Source organism: Colossoma macropomum, unplaced genomic scaffold, assembly GCF_904425465.1.
Source record: "Colossoma macropomum unplaced genomic scaffold, Colossoma_macropomum, whole genome shotgun sequence".
In the NCBI taxonomy this organism is placed as follows: domain Eukaryota; kingdom Metazoa; phylum Chordata; class Actinopteri; order Characiformes; family Serrasalmidae; genus Colossoma; species Colossoma macropomum.
Window position 1 is genome coordinate 3,680,168 of NW_023496051.1, and position 24,987 is coordinate 3,705,154.

Genomic DNA, 24,987 nt, shown 5'->3' on the forward strand with positions numbered 1-24,987 from the left:
ACAAAACTATCACAAAACAACAGGTTTCAAGCAATGCATTCATAACTGTTTTGTGTAATAACTTAATAGCATGTAGCTTTTAGAGCCATTAAATACTTCGGACATCTGGTTCCCAGTACTATAACGGTGAACGATTTTGACTCTGTACATTTGTCTGGAAAAGCCCATTTCAAACCAAACCACTCTGAATGATTTTATTTACATCTAAACAGTTTAATGATTAAGTAATTTTGCAAAATTGGTGGAGTTCCCCTTTAAAATGTGGGCCATCTGGGAGGCCATGAGGACCAGTTTGGGAACCACTGGTCTACGCAGTCTTGTGTAAATGCATTAGCAAATAAATCACCTCAGAGATGTTGAGCTTAGCGAACCCAGTCCCATCCTTGTCCAGTTTCTTGAAGGCTCCTGTGTAGGAAGATTGCATTTGAACCCATTAATGTAATTCACTTTACCAGGACATGAAAAACACATATATGAACTAAAATGGCAAACAAATGTACTAACATAATAACAGCAGATACATACTTAGCACAGTTTCCAGTTTGACCAGACAAGAGATGAAGTTATCGAAGTCGATTACCCCTTTGTCAGCGTATCGAGCCACCAGCAGCTGGTTCAGCTTGTTATTGAGCTCATAACCTGGAAAAGACGAAAAGTGTAGATATCTAGCAATAGAGAGACCTGCATATCCATGTAGACCATTAGGAAGGAGTCAGACCTGCTCCAAGGAGGCTATTTCTATTATGCAATGAATGCAGGAACAGATGGGGTGTAAACACCTAAAATGCATGATGACCTGAGGGAGATGCTGCCTTACCAGCTGATTCCAAGGCCAGACGTATCTCATAGGAGTTCATGGTGCCTGACTTGTCCAGATCAAACTTGCAGAAACTTTCCTACAAAGACAGAGAAGGAAGACCGAGTGAAGCAAATGTAAAGAAATCTTCACACATGGTAAAGGTGCCAGTGCAGAGAAAACTCTGAGTAAAGAACACTCTCTCACCATCCACTTCTTTAATTTATTCCACAGGATCTGGAACTCCACCAAGCCCAGACGTTCGCTTCCATCTGTCTGATAGTCACCAAAAGTCAAGACTATTTAGTAACCAGAGATCTGTCCATCTGTTTTTAAAAACAGCCCTGTGTGGGCATTTCAGACTGCATGGTGGTGAACCCTGTCAATGTAGGAATTTGGTGAACACATTACACAAACCCTCTTAGCGTTTGCTAAATTATAGTATTGAGGACAAGTGGCTATCATAGGTGAAAACAGAGGTCACTAATAGGTGGACCACGGTCCGAGTCCGGACGCGGATGCTGTCCTATGCGGACCAGGACCTATAACTGATAAACTATGGAGAATTATTTAATTTCTACAGGGTGGTCCTATTTCAATCAGCGTAGCTTTTCTACTCTTTTCGACCCTTCTACACGGGAAACTGTATGTATATCTCAGTATATGCTAATGTACCAGTACAGGCTAAAAATATAATACAAACAAAAACGCAGACTTACTTTGCTCTGCTTTAAGCTTTAGCTCAGCTATAGCTGCTTTTCTCGCATCTCCAGCAGGAAACTTTTACACAAAAGTAGAACAGTTTCTTGTAAAATGTCTCTTAATGATCTATTTTTTGCGAAGCTGAAGTCGCTCCTCATTCGCCAGCTTCTTGTTCAAAGGTGCTCAGGCACCATTTAAGGTGGAACGAGAAAATTCGAACAAGAAGCTGACTTCAGCTTCATGGTTTTTTTTAGTGTTTGACAGTTTCTCGTTGCAGATTAAACCAGCTGGAGTGATTATAAATTCTTCTTCCATACTTCCGTCGTTGAGAACCAGGGCTTTTGCGCTATGTTGCACACTTTGCACAATTTTACCGACACTTATTAGAAAATATCATCACAGTATGGACAAAACTTTGTGTCTCTATAATTGTAGCTTTATAGGAGGAGGAACATTTTCTTTGATTTTCTATGCAAGTTCATGAAAAAGTGATTTTGGACCAAATCTGTTAGAACAGGGGTCGACAACATGCGACTCTTTTACTGCCCTGTTGTGGCTCCACAGCAGAATTAGAGTTGTAGAAAAAAATTAAAATAAACCTCATTTACAGTAAAATACAGGTCTCCTGATCGTTCAACACAGCGTAACAATAAATGGTCTTAAACGCTGGAGTTAATGTAGAACTGCTAATTCACCCTTTAACCCTGAAGGTTGGTGTGCAGACAACAGTCTCGCCTAGCTAGTAACTAACGAAAAGGCAAAGACAGAGATTTAAGATGAACGTCGATTATTTGGATACTTATTTGTTTTTAGAATTATTCCAGCTGTTTTCCTGATACATTTAATCTGCAATGAGAAACTGACAAAAACTAAAAAAAATGCGAAGCTGAAGTCAATTTCTCATTCGCCAGCTTCTCGCTCGAAGTTTCCCGTTCCACCTTAAATAGTGCGGCAGTTCTGGCGCCTCAGACACCATTTAAGGTGGAACAGGAAAATTCAAACAAGAAGCTGGTGAATGAGAAGCGACTTCAGCCTCGTAAAAAGTCCAACGTTGAGAGACATTTTACAAGAAACTGTTCTACTTTTGCAGTAAAGTTTCCTGCCAGAGATGCGAGAAAAGTAGCTATAGCTGAGCAAAGTGAGTCTGCGTTTTCATTTATATCATGTTTTTTATCCAATACTAACACATCAGCACATACTGAGACATATTTACAGTCAAGATGGTAAAATGGACATAAAATGTTATGGCTCCCAAGGTGTCTCTCTAAGTTTCTCTGTAAGTTTCTCTAGAAAGGCACATTTCACACCAAACCACTCTGAATGATTTTGCTTACGTCTAAACCACTGAATGACTGAATAATTTTGCAAAATTGGTGGAGTTGCCCTTTAAGGAAATAAGCTGACAGCATCTTTAAATTCAGAGTTGTCGTAGTGAGAGATGACTGGTTGGTTGAGTGCGTGTGGAAGGATACGTCCAGGAGCTCCACGATACTCTTGCACGCCTCCAAACTGAAACCGTCTGTCTTTAAATCACCGACTGAAAAACACAGAGTTACACACTCACACACTGTCTGTCTAATAGCACCACTGGAACAAAGTAAACTGGACTGATAGTGATAATAATAGTATGCTGGCTTTACGTCGAGGCACTATGTGAGTGTTCAGAAAGCCCCTTAACTCCTCAGCTGATATCTCCTTATCCTAGAGAGAGAGAGAGAATTAACTTCAGCAAAGACACACAGCTGAGTCACACCATTAACACACACTATAAAACCCTTACCTCTCCAGAAAGACTGGCAAACAGGGTTTTGAATGAGGGGTCAATGTCTCGCTCTGTGATATCGCTCTGCAAGGTTTCATTAAAGAAAAACACGAAACATTAAAATCCTCTCTTGGCAGTACAACTGGGTGTGCTATATTCATTCATAAATGAAGTTCCAATCAATAGCATTTTGAATTCGGCCATATTCACAAGCACATCTGGTATCTGTCAAACAGATGCACTGATAAACTTTGATGGTTTGTTGTATTGCAGTGCTATCTTGGCTAATCTTAGTAAGTGCAAAGTTAAGTGACCCTTATTAGTCCCACAACTGGGAAATTTCACCTCCGCATTTAACCCATCCGTGCAGCGAAACACCACATACACACTAGTGAGCACACACACACTAGGGGGCAGTGAGAACCATCCACAGCACCCAGGGAGCAGTTGGGGGTTGGGTGTCTTGCTCAAGGGCACTTCAGTCACGACCTGTCAGCTCAGGGGATTGAACCAGTGACCTAACCTCCAGTCCACAACCGCCCCCAACTGACTGTAACTGTTTGTTACATTTTTACAGATTTGTAAAAACACAAAAATGTAGTATTAGTTTATAACTATTACAGTAATGCTTAAAGTGATGCTCTAAATTCACAAAAAAGAGTCAGATAATTAAGAAAATTGCAAACGTTTGTTCATTTTACCTGAACATTTATTGAACTTTCATGGCATTAATTATTGTTATGAATTAAAATGTAAAAAATAAATGTATTTGTTAACATATGGTTACATGTTACACTATTATTAGTATTATTAGTATTATATTAGTAGTAGTATTAGTTGCAGTAGTAATATTAGTGGTAGTATTGCTAATAGTAGTGGCCTAAGTGGTTAAACCGGTAGCTAAAGTATGACATCCTGGCACAAATTTGCTGTAAATCGGACTGTGGATGGGCCAGTTTTGGTTGTTCTGGTTAGTAACAGGGTAAGTGTTGGCTTAGTGTGGGCAATGATGGCTGAGATCTAGGCCAGTGCAGATCCAGACAGCCAGATCCAGCTGCACTGCTAAAATGGTATCTTGTTAAGTAAAATGATCTTAAATATAGTCGATAAATCTAATAATTCTCCTGTTGATATTGTTGTTAGTTTAAATTAAGATTATTTACCTTATTTCTAGACATTTTTTTACTTGTTTTAAGTAATTTCTTTAGGTAAAACTATCTCACTATATTGGCATAATTTTGCTCGTGTTAAGAAATGTGCTTGAGACCAGCACAATTATCTGCCAGTACAGTGAGATAAATTTATTTAATAAAATTAACCAAAACAACTACAACCCCATTTCCAAAAAAGTTGGGATGCTTGCAAAATGTAAATAAAAACAAAATGCAATGCTGTGCAAATCATTTAAACCTTCTATTTCATTGAAAATAGAACAAAGACAACATATCAAATGTTGAAACAGAAATTTTACTGTTTTCTGAAAATAAATGCCCATTTTTAAATTTAATGCCAACAACACATTCCAAAAAAGTTGGGACGGGGGCCTGTTTACCACTGTGTTTCATCACCTTTTACCAACACTCTGTAAGCATTTGGGAACTGAGGAGACCTTCACAGATGTGCCAGTCACCCGTGCCATGTGCACTAATGCCCCCTATACCATCATTAATACTGGCTTTTGAATTGTGCACTGATAACAAGCTGAGTGGTCTTTAGCCCAGATGACACAGTGTCCATGATTTCCAAAATGAATTTCAGATGTTAATTTGTTGGACCACAGGACACTTTTCCACTTCCCCTTAGTCCATTTTAAATGAGCCCAAAGAAGGTGGCAGCATTTCTGGATCCTGTTTATATATGGTTTCATATGGGACAGACTGGGTCAGATCCGACAGCCAGCCAGTTTTGGCATACTGGGTTTACATTTCATACATTTTTTACTACCTGTGCAAGGACACATATAGCCTGTATGCACCTTGCATTAACATGTGTTTCGTGTCCAGATCGTAGGTTGATAAACTATGACCAGATTCCGTTTACACTTTCGACCATATTAACACCTGAATAAATGACATTACCCCACCACACCGTGTGAAGCTAATCCTGTCCAAATAGTGCCATAGTTTAAAGCAATATTAATTGAGTTTGCTAACCTATTATTCAATACTGCTTCACTTTAGCAAGGCGATTTAAACATTAGCTGTCATTATAGATATTTAGAGTCGGACTGTATGGCTTTGGATTTGAGCTGACAGCATGGATACGTCAAAGTACAAGTACAATAACTCTGCAACTCATCTTTTTACAATGCGTTGCTGTCCGTTTTCACATTATACACGAACTACATGAAATCCTGATGAGAGACTACATGGCAACGGCAGCCTGAACACCTTAAAAAAAAAGAAAGCAATTTCAACATGTAGCGCCCTGATATGTAAACTCTTACCTCTTCACTCAGGGTGAACGACACGTCATTGCCCAGCTCTCTAAAATAAATGAGAAAGTAAAAGGAGCATTATAACGTTTATTCAATTAGTGCAGGGGTCATCAGTCTTATCCACAAAGGACCGATGTGGCTGCAGATTTCATTCCAACCAAGCAGGAGCTGATCTCATATAACTAATCACAGTGTTTGATCAAAGTGTCGGTTTTTTCTTTTATTTTCATAACACTCTGGAGTGTCGCTCTGAAAAACCTCCGTTTGGAGGGTCATGTAGCCCTAAAACTTCGCCCTGCCCTCTATCTCAACAAGAATCGGGACACCCTACCCCTAGACGTGGAAACAGAGGGCTAAGGGCTAAGTGGTAAATGGGATTGGGCCTTAGTGTCTCATTATATGGAGAGTGTTTCTCATAATTCTGACTTAATATGTCATATTTATGAGATGAGTCATTATTATGAGATAATCAGTCATAATAGTGTCTTGTTATTATTAGATAGGAAGTTGTTAAAATATTGACTTATTGAGATGTCATTATTATGGGAAACTTTCTCTTTCTCATGACTTACTATCATGACTTATGGCTACATATTTTTTTTTCAGTGGTGGTAACAGGCTGCCATAGCTCATAGCTAAAACTGGAACAAAAAATCAAAGGGGAACTCCACTGATTTTTCAAAAATTCTAGACGATTGAATGGTTGGGATGTAAATAGTCATTCAGAGTGGTTTGGTGTGAAATGGTCCAACCTAGAGAAACTTGCCAAGTCAGAATTGCTCCAAATTGGTGATAGGAACCAAACGTCTGAAGAGTTTAACCCCTCTGAGAGCTCCTTCACAGAATTTTTTTAGATAGTTAGATATATGCTGCCTGATGTCTGATACATTGCTTTATGATAGTTTTGTGATAAAGTTTTGGCTTAAAATGTATTTAAATCCATGTATTTCAATCCATTCATGGTGGAAGGGCACACAATACAACTGCAGGGTGTTGTGAGTCAAAATAGTCACCGAAGAAAACTTATTTTTTCAGATTCATGACTATTTTATCATCTTCAGCATAACATATAAAAACTCATAAGATGTGTGGGTTCACTGGTAGTTTTGGATAGTAAATAAAATGGCTATATTTGTGTTGTAGTCATGGCGACCCCTGGTTCCTATCACCACCACTGTAAAGAGTCTCTACAATCAACCACTTCACACCAAACTGCTCTGAATGACTCTGATTACATCTCACGGACTGAATGATTCAGAAATGTGTAAAATTTGGTGGAATTCCACTTTATGGGTGGATTGTGATTTTTTGAACACTGCCTCTGGCAGCCTGTCTTACTGTTGCTAAGCAACAACAGCATTGTAATTGTCAATTAGCTGTGCCAGCAAAATATTTCAACGCCTACAAGCAGAAAGCTTAACTACTACTTCTATTAACTAGCAAAAACAGGCTAAACTAAAAGTGAGCTGCTTTTTGTTTGTCATGTTTTTGATCCAAGAAGGACTGCAATCAAGTATCCATCCTACATTAGCTTACAGCTGTCACTGAAGACCCACCTTAGCTTTGATCTGATTGGTCAGTGCAGAAAAAAAGTGTGTGATGTAGACTACTTGACCGGTTCGAGTGTCCAACTCAGGGCACTCGGAGTGCTCCGTGTAAAAGACAAGTGCAGATCAGCAAACATTCTAAACACGTTGTTGAGAACAACTGGAAATAAGCATGTCGGCCCGCAAAAGATGCTGAACTGTGAAGGTGAGAGTATGTCTAAATATATAAATAAAAGTCACTCACTGTGTCTTGGACTGTTTCTCAGTGAAGACTCTCAGAACAAAGTCGGCCTCCTTGCTGGGTTTGAAGGTGGAGGGAACGATCAGATAATCTCCTGGAGGCAGCCGGAGTCGTGCACTCACCTCCCGGTAGTGGGCAAAGGCCTCAGAACGTGCACAGGAAGAGTGGCGCAGGAAAAAATCCTTTTGCAGACGCACACTTGGAGAACCGCGTAACTATGACATGTGAACACAAACCAGGGTTGAGGAAAGCTGTGGGAATGTGCCTAGCTGTAACATGCACTATATGGACAAAAGTTTTGAGACACCTACACATTACACCTACAGGAGCTTTTATAAATCCCATTCTAAATCCATAGACATTAATATGGAGTTGGTCCCCCTTTGCAGCTCTAACAGCTTCCACTCTTCTGGGAAGCTTTCTACAGGATTTTGGAGAGTGTCTGTGGGAATTTTTGTCCGTTCATCCAGAAGAGTATTGGTGAGGTCAGACACTGATGTTGGATGAGAGGGTCTGGATCACAGTCTCCGTTCTAGTTCATCCCAAAGGTGTGTGATGGGGTTGAGGTCAGGACTCTGTGAGGGCCAGTCAAGTTCTTCCACACCAAACTCACCCAGTCAGACCTTTATGGAGCTGCTTTGTGCACTGGGGCTCAGTCATGCTGGAACAGAAAAGGTTCTTCCCCAGACTGTTCACACAAAGCTGGAAGCGTACAATTGTCCAGAATGTCTTGGTGCTGAAGCATTAAGATTCCCTCCACTGGAACTGAGGGTTCTAGACCAACCCCTGAAAAACAACCCAATATCATCATCCCTCCTCCACCAAACTTTACAGCTGGCACAGTGCAGTCAGACAGGTAACGTTCTGCTGGCACTCGCCAAACCCAGACTCGTCCATCAGACTGACCGATAGAGTAGCTTGATTGGTCACTCCACAGAACACGTTTCCACTGCTTCAGAGTCCAGTGGCGGTGCTTTACACCACTCCATCTAACGTTTGGCTTTGTGCTTGATGATGTAAGGCTTGCATGCAGTTGCTCAGCCATGGAAACCCAGGCCATGAAGCTCTTGGCACACAGTTTTTGTGCTGAACTTGATGCCAGAGGAGGTTTGAACTCTGCAGTTACTGAGCCAGACTTTTATGTACCATGCGTCTCAGCACTCATGACCCGTCCTGTAACTTTGAGTTGCTGTGGTTCCTAAACGCTTCTGCTCGTCAATAATACCACTCACGGTTTATCGTGGAAAAACTAGGAGGGAAGAAATTCAGTGAGCTTTTTCGAATGACCCATTCTTTTACAAATCTGTGTACAAGCAGACTGCATGGCTGGGTGCTTGATTTCATAAACCTGTGGCAATGAGACCGAATGAAACTCTATGTTTAAGAGGTGTGTCTCAATACTTTTGTCCATATAGTGTATGTCATTGTAATTGTATGGGATGGCTATCTTAAATACGAACCAACAAAATACACTGGTGTCAGGGTTGCTGTGAATGTCTGTGATGTCTTTGTCTCTTTCCCCTGTAGTGTACAGTGATTTACACTCAATGGTCTTATTTATCAACGTGTGTATGGTCAAATTTAATCGTTAAATGAGAGTATGCAAATTTCATTGACAGTTGTCAGTTATATCTTTGGTGCATTTGTACGATCAAACTCACGTCTGGTAGAACTGTGTGTAAATTTGGGCATAACATTTTAACAGCCTGAAAAATGCCTGATTTGCATTGATTATTGTTAAATAATCTAGACTGTACATCTCCTGCTGGACCCCCAAACTCTGCCTATTAGGCAACCTTCAAAATACAAGTCTCATTGCTCAAATCCAATTTTTTGCTCAAATCCGATCTCTCTGACACGATGGTCCACACTCGTTTAGGTAAGTGACTCAAATCTGTCATTAATGTGATGAACCAGCGTCCTGAAATGACCCTCATGAGCTCATCCTACTCAGTAACGTCACGTGAATGAATCAGGTTCATCATCAGCACAAACTAACGAGCAGAACGAGCTTCGCTGAGAAGATCATTAACTCTGATCAGCTCTGAGCTTCATTATTAGAGCGAGACGAAGGAGAAAAAGGTGAGATGAGCTGCTTTTCCACCGTTTACAGGCTTTAACTTCTGTTCAGCGCTGCTGCCATGGTAACGCTGAATGCGCTGAACGCAGTGGAAGAAAAAGCACATGAATTCCGATCTGAGTGTCACATTAAGGCCACATATGAAAGGCTACATTAGCGGATTGAAGTGGCACAAATACGATTTTTTGCCCTAATGTGACTCAGATCTGATATTTTCAGAGCTGTGTGGACACAAATCTGATCTTTTCAAATACGACCTGAGCCACTTTCATATATAGTAGTACGCACTACTAGTTAAAATGTGAGCGTCTGTGGTGCAACCGAAATTCGTTTGAAACTACTCTCAACATAACTTGCGTTCAGCTGGTGCACAGTGTATATCTAGTCATAGTGACCTCCCAACTTCTGAAGCTAAAACTTACTTTTAATTCCCACCATATTTAATCTGAATGCAGCACAGACAGAACATGTTTACCTCCACAGGAACCTGAAAAAGACAGAAAGACAAAAAGCTGAAATTGCAAAAAGTTGTAAACTCGATTGCAAATATTAAAAATATCTCAGTGATCCTAAAGATATGTGACTTAATGAATCAAAGCAAAATTAAAAAAGATCCCTAAACAATATTTTAAGTAGTGGTTAGAAAATCTGATGGGCATTTCATGTTGTAATTTTCTGTTTTCTGGCAGAACTCCGACCAAATCTGTGTGAGATATCAGTTTACGGAGGTAATGTTATGTTACATCAGGAGTGGCTACGGTAACTGCAGCAGTCAGTCTTAGTGGGTATTGCAGGTAGGAATTAATCCAGCCATTTAAACACTGTTAGCATTTGCTAAAGAATGAAACTGTGGCAATAAGTCATTCAAATAATGTTAGCATTTGTTGGCTAGGTCACACTAGCAATGCATTCATTTGCTTATGCACTCAGACGTCCAGGCTAGCTAGCTAGTTCGCTCTCTGAAAGTCTGTCACGACTACGGTAGCTTGAAAAATCTAATTGGTATTGGTAAGACTGACCAAGTCAGCCTTCTCTAAACACACACTGACTCCTTACCTTGTAGATACTGAAGCCAATGGCATATAATTCCTGGCCCTGCTTGCGGTAGCGTCGGCGGTCCTTCTGCATCAGAGCCACCAGGAAGCTGCAGGCTTTTTCATTATCCACAGGATCGTCATCCTCCTCCAGCAGGGTGATCTTATACTGCGGGTTTATCCAGAACGTGTCTGACAGAGAGACATGACGAAGGGTATCACACCTATAGCTATCAGTAGGTAATGATAATCCCTGCTCTGTGGTGGTCCTGTGGGGGTCCTGACCATTGAAGAACAGGGTATCAAAGTATGCTGAGAAACAGATGGACTACAGTCTGTAACTGTAGAACGACAAAGTGTTTGGATCTCGCTTTTCTGATTGACTTTATTTTCTTTCTCCTCCTGCTACTGCTCTTCCAGTGTAGAGAGGATGGAAACCTTCCCTGACCAAGTAAATCCTTGAGAGACTCTTTCAAAGGATCCATCAGACGTCACACAAACTGTCCCTCATTCACATTACATACTGACTCACATACATATTAGCACATATATGCACACATATTAGCAACCACCTATGACATGATAGCATGGCCTAGCAATACCTTAGCAACCACCTTGGATACCATAGCAACAGCCTAGCAATACCTTAGCAACCACCTGGGATACCGTAGCAATGCCCTAGCAAAACCTAAGCAACTACCTGGGATACCAAAGCAATGCCCTAGCAACACCTTAGCAACCACATGGGTTACCATAGCAATGCCGTAGCAAAACCTTAGCAGCTACCTGGGATACCATAGCAAAGCCCTAGCAACACCTTAGCAACCACTTGGGAATACCGTAGCAACAGCCTAGCAACAGCAACCACCTGGGATTTCATAGCAACAGCCTAGCAACACCTTAGCAACCACGTGGGATACCATAGCAATGCCCTAGCAACACCTTAGCAGCTACCTGGGATACCAAAGCAATGCCCGAGCAACACCTTAGCAACTACCTGGGATACCAAAGCAGTGCCCTAGCAAAGCCCTAGCAACCACCAGGGATACCATAGCAACAGCCTAGCAACAGCAACCACCTGGGATTTCATAGCAACAGCCTAGCAACAACAACCACCTGAGATACCATGGCAATGCCCTAGCAAAACCTTAGCAACCACCTGGGATACCAAAGCATTGCCCCAGCAACACCTTAGCAACCACCTGGGATACCAAAGCATTGCCCCAGCAACACCTTAGCAGCCACCTCAGATACCATAGCAAAGCCCTAGCAACAGCAACCACCTGCAATACCATAGCAACAGCCTAGCAATAACAACCACCTGGAATACCATAGCAATGCCCTAGCAACACCTTAGCATCCACCTTAGTTACTGATCCAGCTTCTGACCCTGTTGTTGACCTGGCCTCATCTCCAGATGTCCTACTGGCCTCTGCAGAGGCAGTAGGTGCTCTGACCTCTGCTGAGGTCTTCTCTTTGGGAGCCGTGCTTCTCCTTACCTGTGTCTTGTTAACCTATGTTTCCATTAATAGCTTTTCTGTGCATTTTTGCTTTACAAAGCTTTGCTTCTGGCCTAACTGAGCTGTGTTACCTGTTTGCTTCTTTACTGGATTACAATTATAGATTTGCCCTGGATTTCTGTCTTGGATTTCCCTGCTCAAGCACACCTACTGAACCTGACAATGAGTTGACCCAGGTGAGATTTTTTTGGAAATCTCCTCATCTCCCATAGGGGACTCTCTTCCGTTTAACCCTAGAGGGTACTGATTTTTTAGTTTCATATAAATGTACCTGTGTTATTAATGCAGCCACCGGCAGTCGAGCCAACTTTCCAGCTGCCTTCAAACTGCTGAAGGGCCCACTTGCTGACACGATTGCTATTCGAAGCATCTGGTGTCAGGTTGCAGATCTCCAACTTTGAGTACCGCACCTTAAAGTCTGAATACGCCATCCTGAAAGAGGGATACATAAACACAAAAGCAAAGAGAATAAAAATCATAGGCAGAATGAGTTGCTCGTTGAACAAACTCACCAGAACTCTCCATCCTCTGCAGAGTAATTGAGTTTGGCCTTCTCCTGAGGCAGGACCTGGTCCCACTCCTTGGAACTGAGGAGGATAATAAGAGGATTTTACCCAATTATTTCATTATTCAAAGTTTATTTTACAGATCACATTCATGGTTGGCCAGTACACTTACTTATCACTCCAAGCGCCGTTCCATTCCGTTTGTCCCCAGGGGTTCCTGAGGCGCACCAGTTGCACCTTACTTCCACCAACATTAACCTACAACAGAGTGATGAAAGCCAAACTGTTTATAAACCTGCATATACTGTATGAATGTATGTTTACAACAGATTCTGTCTGTACATGAAGTGTGACTGTAAATCAGCAGATATACAAAGATTTGAGCGTGAAAGGTGCATTTTCACAGCATGAGTTGCGTCTGACCTCCACTGCTCCTGTGACGGAGTAGACATGTGTCTTGACCAGCTTCTCTTTGGTCACAGCCTCCATTTCATTTCTACTGCCCTGTTCAGAAAAGCAACACACTGAAGCATTACTTATTCATATTCAAGAAGTGAGAACATTCATGTGTTTTCTCTTAATGCATGTCAGGCTTTCTTTAGCCTTGTTAGGAACTGACAAAACCCACTTATACAGTTATACATTTAAAGCATCCTTACATATATAGTTGTGCACAGCAGAGAACCCCGGCTCAGGGCCTGCTTTATGATATTAAACAGGTTCGAAGGAGCTTTGCTGAGCTCGTAGCTTTCTGCAACGCCTCCAGTAAAGTCTTCGAAACCTTCAGAAGCCCAGCCTCCAGAAAGAGCCTCATAGCTGCCGTTCACCCTGAGGAACAATCAGAAACACAATCTCAGTCATACGGCGTCAAAGCCCCAGCAGACCTTCATGAATAGAAGTATTTAATATTGCAACGTGGCCTGTGCTTGGTTACAGTTAACCGAGTTGCCGTGTTGATGGTAAAAACTTGGGGCCGTGTTACAGAAACTTCCTATCTTTTTGTCTTAACTTAAGATCTGACAACTCAAGATAAGATTTTTTCTCAAATTCGTATTACAGAAGCAAATCTGACCGTAATTTAAGAAACTTATCTTACAGCATCTTATCTTATCTCAAGCTAGGAAATCTTAACTTACTCGATTGAAGTCGACAATCAACTGCCATGTCTGTTACCTAGCAACCAACCATTCGCGCACAGCTGAAACGTAAACACGTAATTAAGCAGCTAATGTTAGCTACTGTTACCGATGTAAAAAAAGGCCAAATAAACCTAAAGTGCGATAAACTGAGAGTTAAGAATATTGTTTCTGCGCTTTGTGCTGTTCATCAGAGCATCACCGCTCTCAGTTTCGGTTTCACTTCCCAAATGCTTTAGCCAAGCGCGCTAACGTTATTCCTCCTAATAAACAGACTCACGTTCAGCTCTGTCTCCTCATTATTCACCACCATCACTGTAATATTGTATCTGACGAGTTTTTATCAACATTAACAGGTAATAAGAAGGTAATAAGAGGGACAGTGGAGGCTTTTAAATGCTGTTAAAAAAACTCAGGTCAAAGCACCATATTCAGTTTAGATAAATGTAGTGTCATTATGCTAGTTATAGTGAACTGTGCTGCCTCTCACTGCATAAAACAATAGAAACAGACAGTTAAAACAGAAGTTAAGACGCTCTGGAGTTTATCTTAGAGTTAAGAAAATATTTAGGATATTTTGGCAACTTAGGATGTTTCTGTAACACTGTTTTCTTATCTGGAAATGAGATACGGTTACAGACTTAAGAACTGTTGTTCTGTAATGGCTTCTGTCCTAAATTCAGTCTTAACTGAAGTTGCCATGACAACAAAGCAGATAAGATCTCAGACTTAAGAATTTTCTGTAATATGGCCCCTGTTTACTGACAGATTTGGTTCATTTATTGATTTACGTCATGCATACTACAGCAAGACACTAGTATTTCCACATGTAAACTGGCAGGGTATACATTTTACGACACCCTCACACCACAGTGTCAAGTTTCATTTCCATCAATAAAAAATGACTCTGATCTCTCTGCAGTCATTCTGCCGTTTGCTTTATGGCAAAAATGAATGGAGTTTCAGAGAATCATTACCATCACGCTCTGTGGTACACAAAAAAAAAAAACGATAAGTTTTATCCCAGTTTTTTTCACTGAATGTCATTGGATCCTCTGAATTACAAAGTCATTAAGTAACTGAAATATGAACATTGCTACATCCGTGCTAACAGGAAACTGACACTCCTGTGCACTGTAATGACATCGCATGAAGCTAAGTCTACTTTTAAACTTCAACACTATTATAAAATAACTCCAGTTACTCCTAAGGTACTCTACTACTGCTTGTCGCTACCTGATCTGAATCCCCTGCCCCGATTTGCACCACGCATGTCCAACACTGTCAGCCTTGCATAAAGAACAGCACTTTTACTGGCACTGGCTGATCTGTACCGTGTATTTGTAAGCATTTTACAGCAGTTTAAAATCATAGTTGAACTGTAACAAAACTGCTGTATTGTTCTGTTGTTATTACTTGTGTAATTTGGCCCTTGTAGTTACTTTTCGGGTTGGCATGCTATCCTACATGTCTATGAGTGTGTTTCCATGCACTCAATAATCCGATCATAATCAGATTTCTGCAGTTATCCGATTATTCAAATGGTCATGTAAAACACCATACTCTGATCTAGAAATCTGATTAAGAAATCCGATAAAGAGAGCTGGATTTTAGATCAGTAATCTGATTTCTCAGTGCATGTAAACTCTTACTCTGATTTCTTTCGGATGTCCCAGTTTGCGCATGTGCAAGAGCAGCGGCAGTGCAAGCGGCGTTGCTGTGAGACGCATCAAAACTCTTTTGGAGCACCACTGAACCCAAACACGAAATAAAGGATTTAAATGTTCTTCATTTTCTACATGATGTAGGTTCATATTTTTAAATAAATTTGTGCGATGTTTTAAAAAAGCACTCTATCAGTGAAGGTTGATGTGCAGACTGCTGGTCACCATAGCAATGCAGACAAATTTTGCCGACTAGTAGCTAACGACAAGGCAAAGAAAGAAGATGAACATCGATAATTTAGAGACGAATAGACTTATTTGTATTTATAATCACTCCAGCTGGTTTCTTGATACGTTTAATCTGCAACAAGAAACTGTCAAACACTAAAAAGTCGCGAAGCAGACGTCAGTTTCTTGTTGGAATTTTCATGTTCCACCTTAAATAGTGCTGGAGTAACTTTCTGGTACCTCAGGCGACATTTAACGTGGGATGGGAAGTTGGAGCTGGTGAATGACAAGCTGACTTTGGCCTTGTAAAAAGTCGAATGTTGAGAGACACTATTGTACTTTTATGGAAAGGTTTCCTGCCAGAGATGCAAGAGAAGTGGCTATAGCTGAGCTAAAGCTTAAAGCAGAACAAAGTAAGTCTGCATTTTCGTTTATATTTTTAGCCTATGCTAGTACATCAGCACATACTGAGACATATTTACAGCCAAGATGGTGAAATGGACATAAAATGTTGCAAGGACAAAATGGCTCTTCTTAACATTTGGGTTGCGACACCTGCCCAATCCTCTAGGGTACATAACTCATTCGTGCACTACTCATTAAAGTGCATTGTGGGATTGTTTGACTGCGCTGGATCTTCTGCACAATGTTTTCAGACACCATTACAAAATGGTGGAACCTTATAATGTAAGCTGCGTAAAGAGGAGAAACACTCTGTGATCACTGGAGGGTAACGACATCAGCTAATTAACACAGATGTGATCAATGCTGGCCTTTAGATAACTTTAGCTAATGTTAACAGCCGAGAGATGAACAGTCGCCCCCTAACGGAGCTGCAGACAGCCAGTATAACTTTACTCTCTGTTTCTGGAGATTTAAATGACGTTTGATTGGAGAAACATTAACGTTAAATATCAGACTGAATGTCGTGGGTCTGAAAACGACGTCGTGTTTCGACAGACGTGATTCTGTAAGTTTGCTAGTGCAGTTAGTTCAGAGTTCAGCTCCAGTCCTGAAACCCCTGCACTGCATAACTGTGGTTTCCTGGTTAAAATACCTGATATTATTAGCTAATTAATCCCTTCTTGAGCTGAGCGAGGTGAACAGCAGAGAGAAACACTCAACTATACAGTGCAGCGGCTCCAAACCTGGAGTGAAAACACTGAATTAAAGGTCTGTGTGTCTCTCGTCTCTCAGCTTCTGTCACGTCTTTCAGGTCAATCGTTCACAAAGCACAGCGAATTGAAGGCGTCGAGCAGCGCAGTCACTCCCTGATTCGGTCCTCAAAATGGTGGCGACTATACAGAGTGACGTCATGTGAAACGAGGGAATAGATGTTGATGTTCTCCAGTTCATTCCTGGTTTTGTACATCTTACACATCTCCATTAAAAGATAGTCCATCAAAGTTATTAACCGAAAATGCCTAGTTCAACTGAGAGATCTAATACAAGTGAGAATAACATTTTATGGCTAAAGTGAAAACAGGTTAAGATAAACAGACAAATGCTAATCGTCTCTTTTCACCCCAGCTAACGTTACTAGCCTACTCACATTGTACAGGGAGATTCACTCGAAAGAGGCCCCGAATATTCTGCTGTAACTCCCGTTAGGAGCAATCTGAACTAAAAAAATACACGTTGACGTACGTGTAATTAATTGCATTACATGCGATGCTGAAAGTGATCTCTGTTTTCTGCCAGACACATGAAGGGATACGGGGGTATGCACGCGCAAGTTGCAAACGGAGGTTAAACGTTGTGACGGCGCCTACCTCATCGCTCCGACGCAGGGGCATCTCAGCTTGTTTGAAGCTCCACATACTAAGGATAATGTTGCACGTTGTTTTGTTCAGGTTGCTTTGTCCTAGTAAGAGTTATTACAGAATATTCAGGGCCTCTTTCAAGTGAATCTCCCTGTATGTCACCTCACACCTTTTAGCAGGAAAACAGTGAGACTGTAAAATGTTAGTTAGTTGATAAACTCAATAAACACATTGAAATGTTGTTAATAGTGACTCTAACATAGTAGAGCGTAACATGGACATGAGCGTCTTGTTCATTTCTGCTAGGCTATGTGCTATAACTGTGTTTGTACTGTCTTTCTATGCTTCCTTCTTTGGACTAAACGTGAGAAACTCTGACCACAGTGTAAGGCGCAGGTTCTACACTGCCTTCTGGTGGATTACAGAGCTCGGACATCTCATGTTATGGGAACATATGATGTTAGCTAATTTGCATAACACTCTCATGACTATGTGAAAGTCCCAGAATTCTGACTCATCCCTAATAGAAGGCAGTTTTCACAGTGCCCCGCCCTTTTTTTTCAGGCTAGATTGCCCTCAATGATGAGGAAAAGCTCTGATATTATGGTAAAGATATCCCACACACACTCACTTAGCGTAGGCCTTCTCCAGCAGCGCGCTCCAGAACTCATTTCTGTCAGCTGAGTGAACGAACAACAGTCTCCCGTCTCTGGTGGGCAGTTTGTCATCAATGACAACGTCCACCCACTGTCCATACTGCCACAGCTGTGGAGAGGAAGATGCAATAACACATCAGCAGTATGACTATGGAAAAGATTCTATGTCATAACAGTGAATAAACGTGATGTGCAGTACTCAAAATGCATGCAGCAAGCGTTGTCCCTGAGGGTGCTTTAGCGCCCCCTACTTTCAAGACTGTAATTGCTTATTATCATCATCATCATCTTTAACTGCTTAATCCAGATAGGGTCACAGTAGCAGTTGGGAGAGCAGAGAATCTCAGAAGACTCTGTTCCCCACAACATCCTCCAGCTCATTCCAGGGGACCCCGAGCCGCTCCCAGGCCAACTTAGAGATATAATCCCTCCAGCAAGTCCTAGGACAACCCCGGGGTCTCGTCCCAGTAGGCTGTGCCTGGTAAACCCCCATTGGGAGGCGTCCAGGGCACCTGATCCACCTCCACTGGCTCCTCTCAGTGTGGAGGAGTAGTGGCTCTACTCTGAGCTCCTCCCGGATGACTGAGCTCCTCACCCTGTCAGTAGAGTGTAGGCCACCACCCTGAGAAGAAAGGTCTCTTTCTACGCTTGTATCCATGACTTGAATCTTTCGATCATTACTCAAAGCTCATGACCACAGGTGAGGGTCAGGATGTAGACCGACCGGTAAACAGAGAGCTGTAAGTTGTAGTTTGTGTTTTCATTTAACCTCTTAAATAGCTGTGTCTGATCCACTCAGACCAGCGTAACACACACTATCACACCACCGCCACGTCAGTGTTACAGCAGTGCTGAGAATGATCCACCACCCAAATGGTACCTGCTCTGTGAGGGTCCATGGGGGTCCTGACCACTGAAGAACAGGGTAAAAGGGGGCTAACAAAGTATCAGAGAAACAGATGGACTACAGTCTGTAACTGTAGAACTACAAAGTGCACCTATATAGTAAGTGGAGCTGATAAAATGGACAATGAGTGTAGAAACAAGGAGGTGGTCATAATGTTATGCCTGATCGGTGTACATTGCAATGCAGTGTTGATACAAATGAAGCCTGTAATTCTTGCTAATTTTGTCATTACAGAGATTTTCTGCTAAATAAACAGCTTAGACTATGCATAGATCTAAGGTTTTTATGCTGGTCTACTGCTGGTCTGGTGCTGGTTTAGCTGGTCACCCATCATGATCATGCTGGGTGACCAGAATACCAGCATCTAAAACACATCAAACGCTGACCAGCCATGGTGGTCCATGCTGGTTTTTGGTTTCATTTTTATCCTGCAAGTCCTCAGATGAAAAGTTAGTCAGGAGAGTCTGACCTGAAAGTGAAAGATTCCAGCGTAGTCCTTCGCGAAGCTCTGCTCAGGATGAATCACTCGTGCTAGAATCTTTTGGTCCAGAGTCAGAGAGGCGATGGCAGCCATCAGCCAGCAGTCACCTGCAGGGATGAATGTACATGATCCTCACCGCCGTCCTTGCAAGCAAAACTCTGCACATGATAAACTTTCTGTCTGTGAAAACAGTTCAGCGCTGCATCCACAAATGCTAATTAAATGCAAAGAAGAAACCAAATATAAACAGGATCCAGAAATGCTGCCACCTTCTCTGGGCCTGAGCTCATTTAAAATGAACTGAGGTGAAGTGGAAAAGTGTCCTGTAGTCTGACGAATCAACATTTGAAATTCTTTTTGGAAATCATGGACATTGTGTCCTCCGGGCTAAAGACCACTCAGCTTGTTATCCGTGCACAGTTCAAAAGCCAGTATTCATGATGGTATAGGGGGCATTAGTGCACATGGTATGGGTGACGTGCACATCTGTGAAGGCACCATTAATGCTGAATGATATATACATGTTTTGGCAACATATGCTGCCATCCAGACGACGTCTTTTTCAGGGAAGGCCTTGATTATTTCAGCAAGACAATGTCAAACCACATTCTGCACGTATTACAACAGCATGGCTCTGTATTAAAAGAGTCCGTGTGCTAAACTGACCTGCCTGCAGTCCAGACCTGTCACCACTGAAAACATTTGACGCATTATTTTCATAGCTATGCTGACGACACCCAGTTATACATAACTATTCCTTCTGACGATCAAGACTCTGTAGACAAACTAATCAGCTGTGTGTCAGATATTTCTCAGTGGATGTCGCAAAATTTTCTACAATTAAATCATGAAAAAACTGAAATATTGATCTTTGGTACAGAAACTCAGAGAAAAATGATTTTTGAGAAACTTGGTTCTTTAGCTTCATCTACCAAACCTGAAGTACAAAACCTGGGTGTGATCTTAGACTCTGAGCTCTGTTTTACCCCACAGGTAAACACAGTCACTAAATTAGCTTTTTATCATTTAAGAAATTTCGCTAAAGTTTGGCCTTTTCTATCTCAGAGCGACGCAGAGAAACTTGTTCATGCATTTGTTACAAGCAGACTTGACTACTGTAATGATCTTCTTGCTGGACTTCCTAAGAAAACTATACATTCCTTACAAAACGCAGCAGCATCCTAACAAAAACAAAAGAGAGATCAGATCAGTCCCATTTTGAAAGAACTGCACTGGCTGCCTGTATCATTCAGGATAGATTTCAAGGTTCTGCTACTAGTCTTTAAAGCTCAAAACAACCTTAAAGCACCTGCTTACATCACAGAGTGTCTGTCTGTTTATGTTCCGGCACATAATCTAAGATCTGCAGATAGTGGCCTTCTACAGATACCCTCTGTAAAATACAGAAAACATGGAGAGACTCTTTCAGTTATTCTGCTTCTAAACTGTGGAACTCAATTCCACCTTTTATTAGACAGTCAAGCTCAGTGCTCACTTTTAAGAAGCACCTAAAAACATATCTCTTTAAATTAGCATTTAACTAAAACTGAATGTCTCGTGGTTTTTATCTTGTAATTTAATCTTCTTCATTTTCTTCTGATTCTAATTAAGTACTAATGATCTTTTCTATAACTATGTTTTATCACCTGTTTGTAAAGCACTTTGAGCTGCCACCGGCATGAAAAGTGCTATATAAATAAAATAATTATTATTAAATTATTATTATTAATCACAGATTCACAAATGAGTTTTCCTTTACTAAACTGCATCTGTAGGTCTCTGTTCATAAACATAAACTAGCCAAAACAAATTTACTATAAATGAAATAGTGTTTGTATAAATTCAGGAAAAAGACACATCAGTCACAACTGCATATGTGTACATATTTCTATATTGTGGTCTGTTTACACAAAGTTAGGTTAGTTCATCATTTATGTTGAATAGACTCTCCCAAAATTTTACGCTGCTGCACTGATGTTGAACTGTACAACGGTGTTTTAGGGCCACTGTTAAATAAAAATAAAAATAGTAGACTTTGAGAATAAAGTCGTAATATTTCGAGAAAAAAGTCGTAGAATTACGACACTAAAGTGGCATTAATACCAGGAAAGGTCACGGTATTGTATCCAAAGGCTTTGTGAAGTGAAGGCAGCACCTCCTCGTGTTAAATGAGGGCGGTGAGGAGGTGGAGTTCTACTTTCATATCGATTCATTCAAATGTTACGACTTCATTCTCCAAATATTAAGACTTTTTTCTCTAAATATTACTACTTTATTCTCGAAGTCTATTTTTTTATTTTTATGAACAGTGGCCCTAAAAAGCTGTCGTAGAACCGTATGGTTGCATTGGGTCGGTATGTCCAACAGGTCAAAACAAGCTCAAAACAAAGTGACCGCTGTGCCCTGATTGGTGTTCTTGCTTTGCGCTTCTTTTGTTTTGACATGTTACGTTTTTATACACACATAAACCAAAAGGAACGACAGGTTTCTCAGAATGTAGTGGAGTAAAAAGCGAGATATTTGACTTTGAAATGTAGTGGAGTGAAAGTAAAAAGTCGCCCAAAATGGAAATACTTCAGTACAGATACACAAAAAAACTACTTAAGTACAGCAACCAATTACATTTACTTCGTTACTGTCCACCACTGCTTACACATTAGTCACTCTGCATGTGTCCACTTACCCAGAGCCCCTTGGCAGATGTCGGTCCTCGTGGCTCCGCTGATGATGAACTTGGGGTCTGAGCACAGCTCCTGCACAACACAGTAAACGGCTTCAACTCAGACACACATTCATGTTGTCTTACGGTTGCCTTGAGTGGAGGCTGTAAAAAATGCACTTTCAGCTTTAATTTGAGAGTAATTACATCCCAAATGGGATGAACAGTTTAGGAATTACAACCATTTTCATACATAACTATCCAGACACCCTTCTAAGAAGTGAATACAGATACTTTAAGGTGCACTCACTGCTAACACAGTCTTTCAACTGTGCACACAGCTTGCATAGCATTGGAAATAGAATAGGATGCTCTGGAGCAGCTGCACATGAGCCTCAGGTCACCAAGAGGTATAAAGCCACCCAGCTCTGGGCTGTTAAGCAGCAAAACTATGTTCTCCGAAGTGATGGAGCTCCATTCAGTATCTTTGGGATGATTTGGAGTGATCCAGAACTGATCATCCAACATCAGTACCTGACCTCACACTGCAAAAAACGGTATCTTGTCAAGTAAAATTGTCTTAAATCTAGGCAAAAAACTAATATTTAAGCTTAAGCTTAATTTAAGATTATTTAACTTATTTCTAGACATTTTTTACTTGTTTTAAGTAATTTTATTCAGTAAAATTATCTCACTATATTGGCAACAATTGTGCTTGTTTTAGAAAATGTGCTTAAAATTAGCAAAATTATGTGCCAGTATAGTGAGATAATTTTACTTAATAAAATGACCTAAAACAAGTAAAATATGTCAGGAAATAAGGTAGATAATCTTATAATAAGTGCACAACCATCTCAAAACGGGTAATATATGATATATTTTATTAAGACTTAATATCATTTCACTTGACAAGATACCATTTTTTGCAGTGCACTAATGCTCTTGTGGCTGAATGCAATCAAATCCTCACTGCAGTGTTTCAACATCTAGTGTAAAGCCTTCCCAGAAGAGTAGAGGCTGTTACTGCAGCAAAGGAGGTACAAGCCCCAGTTAATATCCTTCATTCCTGAAGAAATGATGGACGAGCAGGTGTCTGCAAACTTTTGGACACATAGTGTAGGTAAATGGGTTTGCCTGTTACATTGACTTACATCAACAGTATGTTTTTCTCCTGTAAAGTTACTATTTTCATATGTTTCTTTTTTCTGTCAGCAATGATCTCATATATTGATTAACAGTGACAGAATTTCAGGTAACAACAGAAGTTACCTCTATAGAGTCATTTTAGGTTAGCCTGACTTTAGCTACACTTACTGAGGGTCTTTTCCATTGCACTCCTCTGGTCTTGGGAGAGTTTGGTCCGAGCTCCTTGTAGCCCAGGGACTCGGGGGCAGCTGGGAAAATGGGGTCACAGAACTGCTCCCCCCTGCTCAGACACTTGCTCCTCAGTGCCTCAAAGTCTTGGTTCCGGTACTTGACGGTGTTGGTGCTGTTGCCCAAGCCCGCAGTCTGGGCTTGATTCTTGGCCAAAGTGGACACCACTCCAGAGCATTGTTCTCTTCTTGTGTGGTAAATACAAGCACGCAGGGTGAAGACTCAGACTTTAAGAAGTGAGTTAAGTACCTTTGGGTCTCTCCTCCCTATTCCAGGCCTTTTTGAGGTGGAGTTTATTCGCTCTGTCATTGTTGAATATTCATGACTGAGAAGCAGGCCTTAGAGAAAGCAACAAGAAGTCAAGTGCCCTGCTTAACTGGTGCATTAAAAGCAGGTTTTCCATCCATCACCTTTACCAAAGTATAAAAGAACTTTCCCCCATTTAGCTTATTTCAAAATGAGGATCCCAGTGCTTGCTGTCGTATTTTCTATTGGCTCACGCTTCTGAAATTCGCATGAAGCAAAATTAACTACCACCGGAAGTGAATCCTGTTTATGAGCTTTCCTTTTTCTTGTGATTTAGCCTTTAAGTCAGGCAAATTGTACTGGCGTTTGGTGTTGTGGCTTCATTCTGGAGTTTCTCTCTGTTGTCCTTGCTCTAACACAATACAAGCTCTTCACTACCAAAAAAGGGCGAACATAGCTAACAATTAATAGAAACCGCAATTTAGCACAAATTGAGTTTTGTTCAGTGGTTAATGGTTTGCAACAGTAGCTTTTTATGCTAGCCGGTATAAAATACTAGGCAAGCAATTTTCCAAGTTTTTTCCTCCATTCCTTTAGTTTAGTTTTGACTAATATAAATTGCAAAACAGCTGTATTTAATAATAAAGGTGACTTCTGCATTAAAACTAAAATTTCTTCTGTAATGGCTGTAATTCTTTGTACCGTTTGGTAGATTTGATAATTCAAGTTGTGCTCGATAAGCATAAATTAGTTTGCCTCATCTGAAAAATGAATTATTGACCAGAACTAAATGTATTGATTAGAAAAAAAAATTACCATGATTGCTTCAAAGATTGAAAGAATTATGGCGTATAAGTATCTTTTGCTCAGTGAAAAAATAGCCTTTAAATATCATGAAAACAAACTAGTAGGTAAATTAAGGCAAATAATTGATTTTTTTTTAATAAGCATAAAACACCCCAGCTAGCAAAATCATCTGGCCCAAGCCTCTGGCCTGACTCTGGCTGGACAGGTGTGGCCGTGCAGCCTGATTCAGAAGTATAACTGGGACATTAAAAGACGTCCGATAAATTAAACAGAAGGTAGTTAAAACTGACCTTTAAATAAAGGAAAATGTGGAAGCTGCAAGCCACTTATGTTTAACTTACCTTTCTTTCCTGTGGTGTTCAGGCACTTTCTTTCCTCCATCGCTATGGTTATGCTGGAATTATCGTTACATAGCAATTAAATCTACGAGTGGCTGCAGGA

General features: G+C 40.9%; 1 protein-coding gene across 1 annotated transcript; it reads right to left on the minus strand.

Annotated features, from left to right (window-relative positions):
* Positions 1–307: 307 nt before the first annotated feature.
* Positions 308–24,927, minus strand: LOC118804576 (calpain-1 catalytic subunit-like). The gene is made up of 22 exons (XM_036565076.1): positions 24,888–24,927; positions 24,739–24,766; positions 23,434–23,680; positions 22,144–22,213; positions 19,449–19,567; positions 18,048–18,181; positions 13,285–13,453; positions 13,049–13,129; positions 12,798–12,883; positions 12,632–12,706; positions 12,391–12,551; positions 10,622–10,791; positions 10,041–10,052; positions 7,489–7,700; positions 5,707–5,746; positions 3,279–3,344; positions 3,139–3,199; positions 2,971–3,035; positions 1,004–1,072; positions 818–896; positions 526–639; positions 308–405 (listed from the first exon to the last, which is right to left on the minus strand). Exons 1-22 carry the CDS (start codon positions 24,925–24,927, stop codon positions 308–310), a joined length of 2,196 nt encoding a protein of 731 aa, XP_036420969.1.
* Between the last annotated feature and the right edge of the window lie 60 nt (positions 24,928–24,987).